Here is a 17,519-nt window from a genome sequence, read left to right on the forward strand (position 1 = left end):
TCATGAAGACTTCAGATAAAACGTTGTATTAATTAACGAGTATTAATTTGATTAATTAATTTGATTCATTTGCACCGTTTGTAAATATAGGTTTGTTGTATGGATATATATGGCAACTGCACATCCTACGTTAGAGATTGGATTATCAAATCACGCTCGTCACGTCGAAGGTCCGGATTCGATTCTCCACATGGGTATCCTGTGTGAAATCCAGGTCTGTTATTGATAATGCTGGAATATTGCTGATATTTTTCTGAATACAACCATGCAGGGTTTATCTGGGATTAGTATTTCATTCGTCCGCGTCTGATATTATCCAGTAAATGTATTAAATGTCCACAGTATATTTTCACGATATGAAAAGCAAAATTTTTTTTTTTTCAAAATATTAACATTTTGTTTTTATTAATGTGTGGTAAAGGATGAAAGACAAACCCAATAACCATATACCGATGTATGACCTCTGTGAAACATATCAAATTCAGACACCTTAGTTCTTTAAATATAGAAATGTATTGTACTGGAATTTTAAAAAATACAGCATGTGTGAATTTTCATATCAATCCGCAGCTTACGTCTTCAATGAATATAAAACATCCATTGACATATATCAGTCCATTATGCTAATGGGAACCCATCACCTCCTTTCCGCAGCCAGTTAGGTTCCATAATCAAACGTGTTATGTAAACATGAAATTAACGGAAACCCTCATTTCATTTGAAATGGCGTAAGTACATGTAGTTATTTCAAAGCTGCTGAAAGCAGCGTTTCAGAGTACTCTAAATCCGTTTCAGATGGTTCAACTTTTCGTTGAGTCGAGAACGTTCAACTTGTTATCTCCCTTTGCAGGGAATTCTGGGAAGCTACTTATGCATAGACTCGGCACCATTACTCAGTGGTGGAGCCAACTTTCAACTAAATATGTCGAAAAGAAAGACACGAGCTTTACTCATCGATTCAGATAGCGATGATAGTGATAGTGGAGAAGATGTAGATGAAGTTAGTGTCTTTCCTCATCTTCTTGATTTTGATTCTACAACCTCGTATTGTTCCGAGATATGTGTCGACAGTCAGATCTGAAAACCAGCAAATGAAAAATTAAGTGCAATCTTCGAATCTTTGACCACAGAGGACAGGAAATGACGCGAAATCACCAATGTCGGATAAACAGTTTCCATCTGAGGGGACAAAGAACTAACGCAACTAAAAAAAAGCTAACCCTTACCCCAGTACTTAAACAAGTCTTCATACCTTTGGACATAGATTATGAAAATATTTTCCACTTCCCACATTCTTCAGTGTTGCATGAAATAAATGTCCCCATTTCATTTGCAAAGAAAACGTTTTACAATTTTGAATTGCGACCAACATTATGATAATGATGTTTAAGACAGTTTGTAATTTTTATATTAACACTAATTAATTCTGGATGTAACACCTTGCACAACAAAGAGTTGCACATAGCACAAAATAATTACCTTTCAGATCTGGCCCCAAAGTAGTTTATGTTTGTGAGCAGTATTTCCAGTCATAGAATAAGATACTTGACGTGTGCTGTACAAACAATCATTGATATCAGAACAGAAATTGTGGATTGGATTGACCATGAAAAACTTAATATATTCATGTGTTTGGTATTTTATCAGGAACAAAGATCTTTTTTAAATGTTTGAAGCATTCAAGTCGGTGACAACTTTGAGACTGCTGGTGTTGAGATTGTTTTGGCATTTATTGTGTATCATTATATGTAGTGACGACAGACCTCAGAAGATGTCCTTTTAAAAAACATCCAAATTAACTTTGACTCAAGGTTATCGGACACCCAAGATGAAACCTCTGTTGTATATGCTAATAGTCTAACTTTTAAAATGTGTCCGTCAATTCATCCAGTGTTGATACATGTCATTCTAAAAAGTTTACAAAGAATCATTTGCAAAGTACAAATCTGCAAAACCATATTAAAAAACAAATTGATGACATTTCCAGTATCTTGGAAATATCTTCCTATATTTCCTTCTACTTATCAAGTGTTGGTAAACTGGTTACTGCAGTGGTGTGCTATTTACATGTTAAAGTATTTGAACAAACATTATGAAATTAGGTGAAAAATACTAATCCATTTGTCCAAAAAGTGAGTTGTGAAATAAAGACTCATTGATAATTGTCTTTTGAGCTACTGTTAGTATTTTATTATAATCCAAAGCTGTGATTTATGTAGATATACTCGGAAACAACAAGTCTGCAGCATATGCTGTAACAGTATTCCCACATTTTATTTTTAACAAATTTCAATTCATCTTAATTTAGTTATCACTGATGTGGGTGACATGTATTTTACTCGTAACAGGAACAGATTACTCTAAATGTCTGAAGTGCTTAGTTTTATATTAGTGCATTGAAAATAATTCTCTTTTTCAGACTATTCCAAATTTGAGGGAGTATACTTTTTCTCTCAATTTGCAGTTTGTTTAGTTTATGTGGAGTTCTTGCTATACACTAATTATTCACAAATTTCAAGTAAAAGTGTTACGAACTGTTTGGCATCATGCTGATGCTTCATGTGAGTATAGAATGTAAATGGAAAAGTCTCATGTGCTGGTCCTACATAAATATCACTTGTGTACTATAACAGAAATTATTTGAATTTTCCATATAATTATTAATTATGTACTGCATGTTATGCAGTGTCTTAGTCAACTTCAGTATTGAATAGATTAAATACTTGGAATTTGCACAAAATAATTTTTGTCTGAAGTTTGAAGGTGCACTTTTTGGGAAATGCCTTGATAAATTCCTGAAATGTAGTGCATAGATATGCACTACATATTCCAGTTCTGCTGAGTAGTTACATATAATGGTCTTTTATATTTTTTAGGGCTTTCGTGCGTTGGCCAAAAGGAAACGTCCCAGTTCTGAGTCCCAAGCAGACCCACCAGCATCTGCAGCAGTTGAAGATTCCGACTCCGACACAAGTTCTGGAAGTGATGGAGATGTAAGAATAGATATTTGACAAATCTATGCCTCTTTATAGTTAGCTGAATGCATGTGATGAAGTGATGGCCTCTAGCCAGGGATGGCAATTTTCAGTGAATCGTCAGAAATCTGCAGATTTGAATGTAAAATAATCAATCCTGGACCGTGTTAGGTGCCTATGGCCCCCATACCTCCAGCTGGTTTTCAGCTGAAATCTCTTTCACATATTGCCATCCCTGGCAGCAGAAATTCACAACCAGTGTGGACATAAGGGATACAGGGTAGACTTTTATAATGTTGGTGGTCTTTGTCACGTTCCATAAAGCTGTATTGGAGCAAAAGCATTCACATCTCAAATTAACTTGGTAGAATGTGTGTGATGACCTCCAGTGGAACTCCACCACCAGTATGGAGCAGCTGGGTAGACTCATATGATGGCTGTGGTCTCGGCTAAAGCATTTATACCTTAAACTCAGTTATTTGAACATAGACTTACAAAAAGTCGACTGTATAGATCATTTTGTTGAATGGGGGCCTGTTTAAAGGCTTAGCACTTTAGAAAAGGACTTCACACATTGTACCAAAGATAAGAATGAAATCTTAGTCTTCACAATGATGTGCAATCACTTATTACCAGGTAAATTTAGTGTTATAGTATAACCAGAAATTATTGAGAATATAAGGATAGTCATTTTTTACTTTTTTCACTCATTACTCACATATTAAATGTGAATGTTAGCAGAACATAACTCCAGATTCAAAGACAGGTGAACAGTGAGTATTTTGTCAAGTCACCATGGGCAGCAGTGCAGGCTTTGAACAATGCTCCGTGGAATACTACTGATCAGTGAAGGTAGAAAGTTGTGGTCCATGCTGTCCCAATATCGGACCACTTCTTCTTTCATTTCAGCAATATTTGTCAGATTTTTCTTATTGACACTTTCCTTCATAAGTCCTCAAACATTTTCTATTGGATTTAGATCAGGGCTATAGCTTAACCAGTATATTAAAGTCATATTTTGGGTCTGAAACCAGGCCTCTGAATGCATTGAACGATGTTTTGGATCTTTGTCCTGCTGGAAAATCCAAAAATGTCCATAGAACACCTGTGCAGATGGGAGTACGTCTCTTGAGACTATCTGTGTACCACTCACTGTTCATATTCCCTTCAAATGCACCTCCTTGGTGCTCAGTGTCATTTCATTTGCATGTTTTTCAAAACACGATAAACAACTGACAAAGGGTTGCCTGTTTTACTTGAAATCTCTTTAGCTGATCTAAAGTCCTTGTTACAATATTCTAAAATCAACTTCCTCTTCTCTAAGTCATACATACTGAGGATCACTGAAATTATCATCTGCAAACAAGTATACCAAGGGGAATAACTCTTCAAACACTAACGAAAAAGGATTATCAGAGTTGTCTCTTTTTGAATGAACCCAAACTCTTGATAGCTGGTTAAGGTTGTTTTTACTAGAAAACAAATTAAACGTATCCTTAAAATTCTCAGTAATTTCTGGTCATATTATGAAATACCTCTAAATAAAGGTACATGGACTATGAAAAATCACAATTTTTTACCTTTATAATGAATTTGTTTTCCATAATTTTGCAACCGTAAGTACTTGGTATGAAACTATGATTGTATGTGTTCGTGTGTGTGTTGAGTGTCTGTTAATCATTTAGGTACACTGAGACATATTTTTCAGTGGACTGTCAATGGAACAAGTCCGCGGAAAAAGAAGAGCAAAGCAACTCCGAAGAAGAAAGCCAAGCGTTCTTCCACAATAACTTCTTCAGGCAGCGATGATGACAGCGAAAAGAGTGGATCTGAGCCAGAAGAAGGTGGTCTCAATTCTGCTCATGTTTTTTTTCCGTGATGCTCATGAATATTTGCTTTTCCTTCCACTGGTATTGTGAGCAGAAGGTTTCAGGTTTGAATCCCAGATGTGCTAATTGTTGTATCCTATGGTTACCATAGTTTCTAAAGTCTGATTGCAGTGCCACTGATGAAAAGTTTAATGAATGTTCTGGTATATGATTGTCTTGTTTAGTGCTAATTAAACATGTAGGAGTACTTGTTAACTTGGATGTCATTTTTATGTTCTGTGTTCTGCATGTGTAGGGGAGGTGTCAGATTCTGGCAGTGGGTCAGGCTCAGGTTCTGCCTCAGAATCAGAAGAGGAGAAGTTCTTTGATGGTTATGATGAGAACTTGATTGGGGATGAGGAAGACAAGAAGAAACTTGAACAAATGACAGAGAAGGAAAGAGAACAAGAACTGTTTAACAGAATGGAAAGGAGAGCTGTGTTGAAGACAAGGTACTCTTGTCTAATAGCATTTGCCAAGAAATGGCCAGGACAGCCAGGAAATGTTCTCCTTTCTGTTCTGTATTTTGAGGCAAACATACTGTGTTCGAGTAAAAACATCATATGCAAATGTAGTTTTTTATTACGCTTAGTCTTCTGGTTTACTTTTGTACCTATTTGTGGATGCCAGACACCTGCAATTTTATGAAAGTTAATTTTGAAAATCATTGCAAATGAAGGAAAATAATCACTTTTCTGATTTCAGTTCGTGAACTTACTTTATCTTCCAGGTTTGAAATTGAGCAAAAGCTTAGAAAAGCAAAGAAAGAACAGAAACACAAATTGAAGTTGTCATCAGACACAGCCGCACCCACCAGATCAGTGAGTGAGCGAAGTAAGGAGAGAAGGAAGAACATGGAGGACAGCCGCAAGGACAACAAGAAGATGTCAGCTCTCCAAGATCTGAAGGCACGAAGAGAGGAGAAGAGAAACAAAGGTACAAAAGTCTTGCTTTCAGCTTACTGATTCGCTTGATTATGCTGCCTCCTTCAGTAGGTACCAAGGCAGTAGGCTAACCTAGTGATTAATTGTTCTCTCATGTTGCCAATTCCCCACATGAGTACAATGTGTGAAGGCCATTTATGGATGATGTTGCTGAAATAATGTTGAGTGCCGAGAAATCAAATTCACTCACTCACACCATGCCGCCTCCAGACCAATATTTAGGACAGTTTGTCAGAATTTGTCAAATTTGTTGCACACATAGACCTCGATTTGACATTGCAGGAAATATTTTCAAATGCTAAGCCCAGATAACTCTCACATGTTTATGTTAGTGAACTAAATGATAGGAGGTGAAATCAGTTCCAAACTTCTTTTTACAAGGTTCAACAGATTCTCCTGGTGTATGTCAGATAAATGATATTGTCTTTATGTTGATATGTGGTAATAATTGCATAATTACGGAAACATGTATGGACATTGTGTGAAAATATCAGTAATTGTGTCAAGTGTAAGAGCAATGATTCTCATGCAATAGAACATACAGAATACCACAAAATCAAGTGAATCATTAGCTTTCTACTCTGTCTTATTCGATCATGACGTACCTGCTCCAAATCAAGAATAAGACATTCTTTTTCATATATTCCTCCTTGTGGTAAGCATCTTGATGTTTACTTATCTTCATTTGAGGAGAGCTGGGGGGAATAAATGTGTTCAGTATACATTAGGCAGAGTCGTGTTCAGAATCGCGAGCACCCGCGAATGCCTGCGAGCGCTCAATCCTGAATGCCTGTGCCCTGACGAGTGCCTGCAAACTATCCTCAGCTGCCTCGCCAAGCAAATAAATATGGCGACCATGTTTCATAGAAAAAAACCCAAACCCAAATCATTGTCATTAGTTAGCACCCACCTGATGAATGGGCAAGGAATAGCCAAGAAAGAAAAGTTGTGTAAAACATAAAGAAGTTGACGTCCATAACGTTTTGTCTTATACACGTTTAATGTCATTCGTCACCACTCGCCCCTTTCCGTAACTTCCAACAAGAAGACGAAAAGCTATTCAGCTTTTCCCGGAATAACGCGGGTTGGTCACAAATGGTTGGATGTAAGCAATGTTCAGGACCCATGCGAGCTCTCGTGGGAGGCAATTGCACGGGCGCTCGCTGTTCTGAACACGCCTCAGGTTTCGTTATATAAGTTTGACCCCTGACTCTGGCTCATGTCTCTGCCTGATTGACTCTGCCGGGCACATGACCAGGTAAGTGAGATTTCTTTTGCTATTTTTACAAGAGACTAAATGCCACTCCCGCACTCAGTCTCTAGGAGTCTTATGCTTGTCTTATGCTTGCTTATAATGTTCCCCAAGAAGGAATATATGAAATAGAATCGAACAAACCTGTAGAGGTTGCAGATTCTTTGAATATAGTCCTTTTTGGGGTACAACCACCCACCTTCTGTCTGATTTCGTTCAACATGGAAAGTGAGGTGCGAGGTTATAGTCTAGAGTTACCTGCTCTTGGCTGCAGAGGTCTGTGAGGACCCTGTAGGGTAGGCTTCACAAGGCAAAAACATAGTGTTTGGTTTTATGAACATTTTATTCAAAATAATGTTACAACTGTCACGGGGATTTTATATGGCTATTAAAATGCTTATATGTACGCCAAGGAAGACCATATTCAAAGAATCTGCAACATCTACAGGTTTGTTCGAATTTTGTCTGATTTCAGAGGAAATAAAGATACAACAGCAGAAGAAACTGCTGAAGGCAAGTGACATCTACAGTGATGATGAAGATGATGATGAGGAGGATGACAAGAGAATGGAGGAGAAAGAAAAGCAGGAGAGTCGGGCTGATTCAGATTCAGAATCAAGTTCCTCACGGTCTTCAGGACAGTCAGATTCAGAAGATGAAGAGTGAGTAGTTATATCTGTTATAAATGCTTCACTGGAATGTTTAACATTTAATTGCAAGGCATACAATATATTTCTGTTTCAATGGCAAAACTATTGAAGGTTCTGGTAATTACACGTCAGAATAGAGCCTCTTGAAGCCCACACTTGTCAAAAGATGGAATGTTTTTGTTTAAAAACTTTTGTGTTTGGAAAGCAGTAGTGAAATTCACTAGGAACAGCTCTGAATATGTGTTCATTGTTTAATTATTTCAGTACCTATTCCCGACCCAAGAAATCACATCTCGTCTCTGTGAAAGAAGATCTGAACAAGGTCAAGTTGTCAAGACATAAACTTGAAAGGTGGGAATTATTGCACTGTTAGAGAAGTTAGAGAAGCTGTTTGTGGATAGAAAGAGAAGCTGGTGAACTACAATCTGTCCGTCCGAGTTCTAGTCTTCATACAGCAAGATTCTAATCCATTTCTTACACGTGACATGGTGGTACGTGGATTTAGTGAGGAGGTCTGCATGGATCCATGAGTTTCTTTTATATTGGAAGAAAATTTGGTTTTCTATGGCAATTCTGGATTGATAACATACTGCTCACTGACATTTCTTTCTTTTCATTTGTTCGTTCCTTCATTCATTCATTTACACATTCATGTATTCGTTCATTCTGTGCTTATTAGGTGGTGTCATATGCCTTTCTTCAAGAGGACCGTCACTGGCTGTTTTGTGCGAATAGGCATTGGAAACCACGAGGGAAGGGCAGTATATCGGGTAAGATGATTAACAGTGTCCCAAATCAAGTATTAGTTTGCAAGGGTTCTTCTGAAGAAAAACCAAAAATTAGGTACTAGAAGAACAGACTGAAGACTCCTACGTACTGTTATTTACTTACGGTTTGTGTTGTTACTGTGTGTGACAGTGTCAAATAAGTAAATGGAATCTGATGTCTAGTCAGAGGCAGTTTAACTCACCAATACCCAGTGATTGTAAAGTCACCTGGAATTTTGATTTTAATGATACTGTACCATTGTTGACTGAAAGCATAAAGCATGCTTCCTGTTGTCAATGACGGATAGTTTGTCGGAGAAAACCATCATATTTCTGACTGTGAGGAATGTTACTGGCACTCCACCCCTTTGCCTGTGATCTGGTGATATCGTCTGGTGTTGTTTGCTCATCTTGCCAATGACCGGAGGTCAAATTCCCACATGGGTACAATGCTTGCAGCCTATTTCTGGTGTCCCCTGCCATGATATTGCTGAAATATTGCTAGAAGCTGTGTAAAGCCATACTCACTTACTCACTGATCTATGATTTAAGTTGAGTAGTCACATTTTGTAATCATGTTTATTCAGAATCAGTATATTTTGGTTGTAACATGCATTTCATGGTGTGTTTGCAGGTAGCTGAAATTATTGATGTCGTTGAAACTGCCAAGGTATATCAACTTGGCTCCACAAGAACAAATAAAGGTCTCAAATTAAGGTAAATAAGAAACGTCTGAGTCATGCAGGCACAAAGTTTAATTGTATATAACCTTACCAAATTCTTTACTGGGGTCTGTTAAGCAGCAGTAGTGAAGACAAACTACAACATTCAACATCGAGTTTGTTTACAGTATTTGTGACCACCCATATGAAGCAGTAATCCCTTTCATTATTGGCTCCACACTGAAACATTGCATCCACCGCAACAAAGAAGTTGCGTACCCATAAAGGTCTTCATCCTCCTTGCTCCATGTATCTACTGGTAAACACATATAAGATGATCCACGACCTGACAAATGACCCCAATTTGCATACTTGGGAACGCCCCACAGAACGATCCACTTGAAACAAGAGGGAGACAGGTTGTCTGATAAATATCGAGAAGTTCATTTACCCTGTGCGTTTCACGCATGAATTGTTATAGCACACTCGATTTGGGAACAGGTACAATCCCAACGAATTGAATCAACACAATATACTGAGCAAATATGTTTAGGACCACCGATCCATTTTACGAAGCAAATGACATTTTCCTGGGGTTTTTTTTAACAAAATTGTTGAATATCTAAAATGCTTGTCAATGCCCCAATCATCCATTTGTCTTCGTCTTAACTAATGGTTAGCGTGGAATATCAGTATCTTATGCCTGAAATTACAGTCTTATCATTCGAAGGAATATGCGGTGTTGATTTCATGTCACGGTTAGCATGTATTACACGTGCGTAATCGTCAAGCTACCTGTAGCAGCCAAATGTACTCGCCCAATTCGTTGGACCGCCTCTCTTGTCACAAATGCGTTTAGTGCGCAGGATCATCTAATATGTGTCTCGCAGTAGGGTTATCTTTTTCCAGATTTTCAACAATGCAATGTTTATGTGTAGTCTTGTGTTAGCTGCAAGCGTTTATACTGTCAGTGTGCTGAAATTCTAAAGTTTGTAACTGGGTGCTATTGGAATCCGTTAGTGATCAGATGTTCGGTATATGTTGCTAGGATACGTGCTTAGGTTGTGGGGACTCAAGAATGAGATCTGTGGAAATGGCAGTTTGAGTCTGGATCTGTACTGAAATAATGGCATTCTCAGCATTGGTTGTTCACAGTGGTACGAGCCCTGGATATCATATTGCTGTATTTTCCCCCAGGCATGGCAATGCGGAACGTGTGTATCGTCTAGAGTTTGTCTCTAATCAAGACTTCACGGAATCCGAGTTCTTCAAGTGGAAGGAGGCAGTGATGCTAGGAGGCTTGGAGCTGCCCACTGTGGAGGAGATCAACAGGAAGTCTGAGGACATCAAGCAAGCTCTCAACTACAAACTGAAAGAGAATGACATCGAAGAGGTGAGTCTTCAACATCCTTGTTCACCTCCATCTCTAACTTTCTTCTCACTATCGTGGGTCATTGGGTTAGTCTAGTGGTTATAGCCATTCGCTCATCACACTGAAGACCTGGGTTCCATTCTCTTCATACTCATCATTAGTGTGCTGAAATTGTCCGAAAGATGAAATGTGGAAATCTTTGTGTGTTTCTTATTGTGTTGTTCTGTTCAGATTGTTGCTGAGAAACAGAGATTCAGGAAGAACCCACACAACTATGCGGTGAAGAAAACCCACCTACTTAAACAGAAGGTTCGTCTCCCTCATCTCAATAAAACTATTTCTGGTAACCCCACCACGATATTGCTGAAATATTGTTTAAATGTGGTGTGGAAACAATCACTCCCAAATTTGCAACTCCTGAAAGGTACAGAGTTATAGTCCTCCACTCTACAGGATCCACTGATAGTGGATTTGAATCCTGGATTATGGTCAACATCACCTTCAGCTTTCTATCCTCAAACAGCTGACTCACTGTGATATTAATGAAACAGACGGCTGTGTTAATCCCTAAATCCTTTTTTCATTCATACACTAACTCATAAAATGTCCTTGATCTTATCGCTGGATGACCAGACAAACCATTCTTATGGGTGTTACCAGAGTTAAAACTCCTGAACCAGCATCAGGTTTAGCCTTCCTCCCACAGAAAGCCGACATGCTGTCATATATCTGGAATACTATTCAAAAATTTGTTCAGATGAACTGTTTGACTTCATTACAAATGTGTTTGTTCACTGTTCATTTTGTAGGAGACAGCCGAGCTAGAGAATGACCAGGACAGGCTGTACAAGGTCCAACACGAGCTGGAGGAGTTGGAGGAGAGAGCGGTGGAGCTGGATCGCCGTCGCTCCAGCAACATCAACTCAATCAGGTCAGGAGGGATCTTGTTGATCAGGTCTTCAGGAACAGCTGTACATGATCCTGGTGTATCCTGATATATCTATGGAGTTTCTTTCTTGTACAAAACCCTGTGGTGTTTTTAGGACATGGTAGACACCTTACATCTGCTTCGGCTGTCCATTGGAGAGGAATGGAGAGTGGCTTTGTGTTATCATACCCCAGCACTACCTGCAGCTTGTTTGCATCAACCAGATTATGTTCAGGCCACAGAGCATGGTTAATGGGCTTGAAAAAGCCTGAACTGAAGCCTGAGTATTTTATTCTCAAATAGCCCTAAATGAATTAAGGCCTTAAGAACATCTTTATTGCCAGTCATTTGCTCCAAAGAGACCCTGAATTGGTTAAAGCCATGAAAAGGCCCTAATTGCCTCTGATTTGCCCTAAAAACCTCTTTATTTAGCAAAACTTTGAAACAGGAAACCAATACATAATAAAGATACCTTGCAATGACTGGGTATGAATCGCAATCACAAAGTAAAACTTAGTTGAGTGATGTAGCTATGAATTTCCCTGTGATGGTTGGTCTCAAATTTGGCCAGCCTTGTTTGCATTCAGTACTTATGAGATAAATGTGATTTTAATTGGATGGTAAAAGTAAGTAGCAATAATTATGATATGATTATCTGCAGATGGAACTCACAAACTAACAAGATTGATAACCAGGATGATTCTAAATTTCAGTTACATCAATCAGAGAAATAGGACAAGGAATATTGTAGAGTCCGAGAAGGCAGCCAAGGCTGAGGTAGAAGCTTCCAAGAATGCAATCGCTGACCCATTTACACGAAGACATTCACGTCCAACACTAGTAACAAAGGTGAGGAAATCTGCCCAGTTCACTAAGATAGCAATTGGCTGTACAGAGCTTCATCGTAAGATTTGTTAGAGTGGCTGGTATAGAGATGACAATGGTGACATTTCGGTATAGGTTCTTACACCATGTGCAAGCGTATAGGGGGAATGATGGGGTACAGTAGTTTATACACAAGGTACATGTACATATAATGGGATAACAATAACAGTGGTGTGAAAACAGCATCCAAGAAAGTTGAATGATGCCACAGTAACATGAAGATGAGACAAGATAACATCAATGAGATGAGTAGGATTACCATGACAGTTAGTGAATGTAGTTAAGTTTCAACCCCAAGGTGAATCCCAGATCTTAGGCTTGTCATGCCATGTTGGTGATGCTTGGTTCTGTTGGTTTTCAACCTTTGAAGATCCATGGTAAAATAGGTCTTCAGCAACCCATACTTGCCACAAAACGCGACTATGCTTGTCGTAAGAGGTGACTAACGGGATTGGGTAGTCAGACTCACTGACTTGGTTGACACATGTCATCAGTTCCTAGTTGCGCAGATCTGGTCCAGACTCAGGTTTTTTGCAGACATAGTGACTGTAATTCAGTCAAGATTTAGAATTGTCCTGTGTAATATTTTAGCATCTCCAGTTCTGTATTTCATTCATGTTACTGAAACCATTTGTTTTAATTTTCAGAGAGACACAGCATCTGATGCTAAGTTAGCCCTTATGTTGGCAGATGAAAGAAAGAGGAAGGTAAGTGATCGAGTGTATTTCCTAGAGTGGTAACAGCAGGGCCAGTCTTGGGCCCATGTCTAACTGGAGTGTTACTGGTGTAGGAACAGTAGTTACAGTCTAGGACCATTGGCTGACTGAAATAGTACTTGTGTATGAACAGCAGGGCCGGTCTAGGACCATTGTTTGACTCGGTTGTGACCTGTGTGGGAACAGTAGTTCCAGTCTAGGACCAGTGTCTGACTGGAGTTGGACATGGGTAGGAACAGTAGTTCCAGTCTAGGACAAGAGTCAGACTATGGTAAGACCCGTGTAGGAACAGTAGTTCCAGTCTAGGACCAGAGTCTGACTGGAGTTGGACCTGGGTAGGAACAGTAGTTCCAGTCTAGGACAAGAGTCAGACTATGGTAAGACCCGTGTAGGAACAGTAGTTCCAGTCTAGGACCAGAGTCTGACTGGAGTTGGACCTGGGTAGGAACAGTAGTTCCAGTCTAGACCTGTGTCAGACTGGAATAGTACCTGGGTAGGAATAGCAGGACTAGTGTAGGACCAGTGTCTGACTGGATTAGGAACAGCAGGGCCAGTTTAGGACCAGTATCTGACTGGAGTATGCCCATTGGCTGACCAGCATGGCAACTGTTGTGCAAAAGCTGTTTATTGTCATTATGATCATTTTGAAATATGTTCAGTTGGTAGAGGTTAGAATTGAAGCTGTTATACTTCTTAACAGCTTCTGAGATAAGAAAGCTGAGCTGTATCATGTATTTTTTTCATTTTGATCACTTATTTTGATAAACCTTCTGAATTTAGTGTTAGTCCTTAGTTTTTAAGCAGAAAGGTTTATATGAAGCTGTCCATATTGACCATCTATATCAGTGAGCTACTTTACCATTTCACTATTTAGTACAGTTCAGTAGTAATCAGTGTCTGTTTCGTTCTGTGTTTCCAGGAAGCTGAGGCAGCTGGTATTGCTGGTATGTTGGAAGGAAAAAACAGGTTACCTGGGCAACCAACCAATATAAAGGTAGAGATTTACCCAACTGTTATGAATGTGGAAAAGTTATGTGTTAGTAGAAACAATGCAAATAATAACTGTTTTATTATAAAAATACACAGGGCAACCTTTAACAGATGCGACCCAGAGGTACCCAGTTCACTTTGGAGTGTTATCCTTCCAGGGTTTGCTAAGGGGTTCAAATCCTAACAAATTAAACAAATTTCTATTGACAAACAAGGATAAGTTGAGCACCAACCTGATATTTGACCCATATTAGCATGTATGAGTGCTACCCACTGGTGCTTGCCATTGTGAGCAAAGAGGCCCCAGGTTGTGATAAAGTGTAATGCGATGGTTATTGCACGTGGCCAGTCTCAGCAAAGGCAGCTACGTGGGTAATCAATTTCATCATCATGCACTGCACGTACGTATGCCTGTACGTATGCCTACATCTGCTTTTCCTTTCACAAACCAAGTCAGTGTGCTCATTGTCGTGCAATGCCTACTTCTCATATAGACGAGTTCTCCATGCCAGACTAACTTATCCTTGATTGCCAGAGGAACAGAATTTTGTTCTTAAAAGGATGTAGATTGTCTTATACTGATATTGCATAATGTTTTATGCTAAAATTGATATAAAAATGTATGTTGGACATACTTTCCCAAATAACTGATTACAGGATAGTTAAACACTGGCTCATGTCTGTTGCATGTCGTATTGTCCGAAATTATTACTGATGCATTGATATACTGGTGAATCTATACATCCCGACTGCATACATAATGTATATAAACATGATCAACTTCTATCATTGCTTCAGGATTCATCAAGGGAAGGGGTTTCTGACAAAAAATCCTCAGATGATCTGTTTGCTGTTCATGACTTTGATATCAAAATAGAACTGGATGTGCCAACAAGCGGTGAGAACCTTTTCTGGGTCTTCGTGTGCACCTAACACAGTTATGTCATGGCTGAAATACAAGCCCATTTAATGTTCTATGTGTGAAATACCATTAAGAATTAAAATAGCATAACACTTACTGCAGTATTAAAGTATTAATGATAATGGATTGCAGTTTTAAGGTGACAGGTTAGAATGTTTCCAAGCAGCCTGGACTTTCTGGACAAAATAACTTGACTGATCTAGTGGTCAGGTTCAGTGAAGATGGATAATGATCGTAGTATTAACCACTCATCACTCCTCGGTCTGGTCCAGAATGGATGACTTACAGCCCCTTCAAGCTGCTGGAATTTTCAGGGATAGCAATTTTCTGTGATTCAATTTATCCTGGACCCTGCAGCCCTCAGACCCCCAGCTGATTTGCAGCTGAAATCACTTACATCGTGGAATGTTGTGTTTAGGTGTTAAATAAGAGACAAAGTTGACACATAAAGCTTTCCTCTCCCCCCCCCCCCCCCCCCCCCCCCACCTCCCCCTCCCTGCCAGAAATAGTTAAAGTATTTATTTAATAATGTTTAAAAGGACATTTAACTCACTTTATTAAACTCAGTACACAATTCCACATGTTAAACACTAATCAGAAGCAGTTCTCTCTTCCTTCCCACAGCGCCATCTGTTGTTGTTTACAACCGACTATCGGGCCAGGTCAGAGATGGTGCACCCAGACGCTCCCTCAACCTCGAAGACTACAAGAAACGTAAAGGACTTATTTAATATATCATTTTGTTGTCGTATGTTTTAGTGTGTACATGAAGTATTCTTTGTAATGTAAATAGAATGAAAAATGAATAAATGTACAATGTCAAATGTAATTATCTAGTTGTCTTTATTGTTTGAGGGTTACATATATTCAGGTATATTCAAGGACCTATGCTTATTGTTTGAGGGTTACATATTCAGGTATATTCAAAGACCTATGTTTATTGTTTGAGGGTTACATATTCACGTATATTCAAGGACCTATGTTTATTGTTTGAGGGTTACATATTCAGGTATATTCAAAGACCTATGTTTATTGTTTGAGGGTTACATATTCAGGTATATTCAAGGACCTATGTTTATTGTTTCAGGGTTACATATTCACCTATATTCAAAGACCTATGTTTATTGTTTGAGGGTTACATATTCAGGTATATTCAAGGACCTATGTTTATTGTTTGATGGCTACATATTCACCTATATTCAAAGACCTATGTTTATTGTTTGAGGGTTACATATTCAGGTATATTCAAGGACCTATGTTTATTGTTTCAGGGTTACATATTCACCTATATTCAAAGACCTATGTTTATTGTTTGGGGGTTAGGTATTCAGGCATATTCGAGGACCTATCTTTTTCATCCGGGGAGACACAACAGCTGAGTGCTCTGGTGGATTATTTGTAAGAAGCATAATATTGTAACGTTGATGTTTTCGACCCTAAGTTGTGATGAGTGATGGAAGCCTTGTGGGTATTGTCATCGTTTGTGTCACCGATTTCACTCATCAAGTGACTACCATGTCACCCATAAAGTTCCTGATTAGAATTTATCTTCAGTAACCCATCCTTCTTGATTGGATTTTGATACTTGCTCGCTTGACATTTGCTCGTAGTCCAACTGCATAGAATGATGCTTATTATATTGTTCACTGGAGTGCCTGGTCCAGACTGATATTTACTGACTGCTGCCACATATCTGGAATATTCCTTAATGCTGTGATGAACAAGCCAAACTGGCAATGCCTACCATATGTTTAGGCCAAAATTTCATCTGACCTACAACTCTGTTACATCACATCCATTAATCTCAGTTTGGGCAGTCAGTCACACTTCACTTTACATCATAAATAATAGTGACGTGGAAAGCCCTATCAACAGGAAGTGCAACGGGTTAAACAGGAAACATCACACCTGACACCGTTATTTCTCTCTTGTCCGTCCAGATGTAAAGTCAATCTGTTGGATTATATCAGAACACGTTTCTGGGTTTTCATTGTATAACCACTTGATGTCCCTCAGCAAACAGACAGGATGAGAGCAGATAACGTTTTGTAGCGTTATGCTGTAGGTACATGTCGTTCAAAAAATTGTTGGAGATGCACGCTGGCAGGCTGCCATTACACATGTAGCTCTTGTTTTGACTATGGTCACCCGACTCAACACCAACACCCTAGATACAGGAAGTGGTCTTTTGGTTTAATTTTGTTTTGTGTATTACCCGAGTCATATACCCTCGTCTTACACCCTGTTTTAATGGCAGTTGCCCCGGGTTGCTTTCAGAAGTACTTGTCAGATTCAAGAGGGGATACCCACAACTGATCCGTTTGTACAATCTTCGGCCTCCTAGAATCACTTAACATTACAAACGGCAGATCACCTTGTGTGCACGAAATCTTTCCTAGATCATTTGGCACTTTCTCAACACCAACCCTCTAGGAAAGCCTCATGCTTACTCATGTCTATGGAAAATTCATTAGGATGAATTACTTGTGAAAATATTTTGTGTTTGTAAACACAGTTGATTATTTTCTGGGTATTGTTGGAGTACGACAGGGTGGACATTTATCACCAGCTTTGTTAGCTATTTACCT

The 17,519-nt window shown here is 38.9% G+C and overlaps 1 protein-coding gene across 1 annotated transcript; it reads left to right on the top strand.

The window, feature by feature from the left end:
- The first annotated feature begins 799 nt into the window (after positions 1-799).
- On the top strand, positions 800-15,760 carry LOC137295397 (RNA polymerase-associated protein RTF1 homolog). Its single transcript, XM_067826737.1, has 17 exons — positions 800-1,000; positions 2,877-2,993; positions 4,684-4,819; positions 5,100-5,295; positions 5,574-5,779; positions 7,515-7,701; positions 7,954-8,040; positions 8,369-8,459; positions 9,091-9,173; positions 10,316-10,511; positions 10,722-10,799; positions 11,300-11,421; positions 12,132-12,267; positions 12,951-13,010; positions 13,939-14,013; positions 14,808-14,907; positions 15,556-15,760. Exons 1-17 carry the CDS (start codon positions 923-925, stop codon positions 15,660-15,662), a joined length of 2,055 nt encoding a protein of 684 aa, XP_067682838.1. The 5' UTR covers positions 800-922; the 3' UTR covers positions 15,663-15,760.
- The last annotated feature ends 1,759 nt before the right edge of the window (positions 15,761-17,519 follow it).

This window comes from Haliotis asinina, chromosome 8, assembly GCF_037392515.1.
Source record: "Haliotis asinina isolate JCU_RB_2024 chromosome 8, JCU_Hal_asi_v2, whole genome shotgun sequence".
In the NCBI taxonomy this organism is placed as follows: Eukaryota; Metazoa; Mollusca; class Gastropoda; order Lepetellida; family Haliotidae; genus Haliotis; species Haliotis asinina.

Excerpts from the sequence above, each read along its gene's own strand:
- LOC137295397 (XM_067826737.1), top strand. The coding sequence starts at position 923 with ATGTCGAAAAGAAAGACACGAGCTTTACTCATCGATTCAGATAGCGAT. Across the intron at positions 10,512-10,721 it reads AAGAGAATGACATCGAAGAG|ATTGTTGCTGAGAAACAGAG; the intron begins GTGAGTCTTCAA and ends TGTTCTGTTCAG. Across the intron at positions 13,011-13,938 it reads CAGATGAAAGAAAGAGGAAG|GAAGCTGAGGCAGCTGGTAT; the intron begins GTAAGTGATCGA and ends CTGTGTTTCCAG.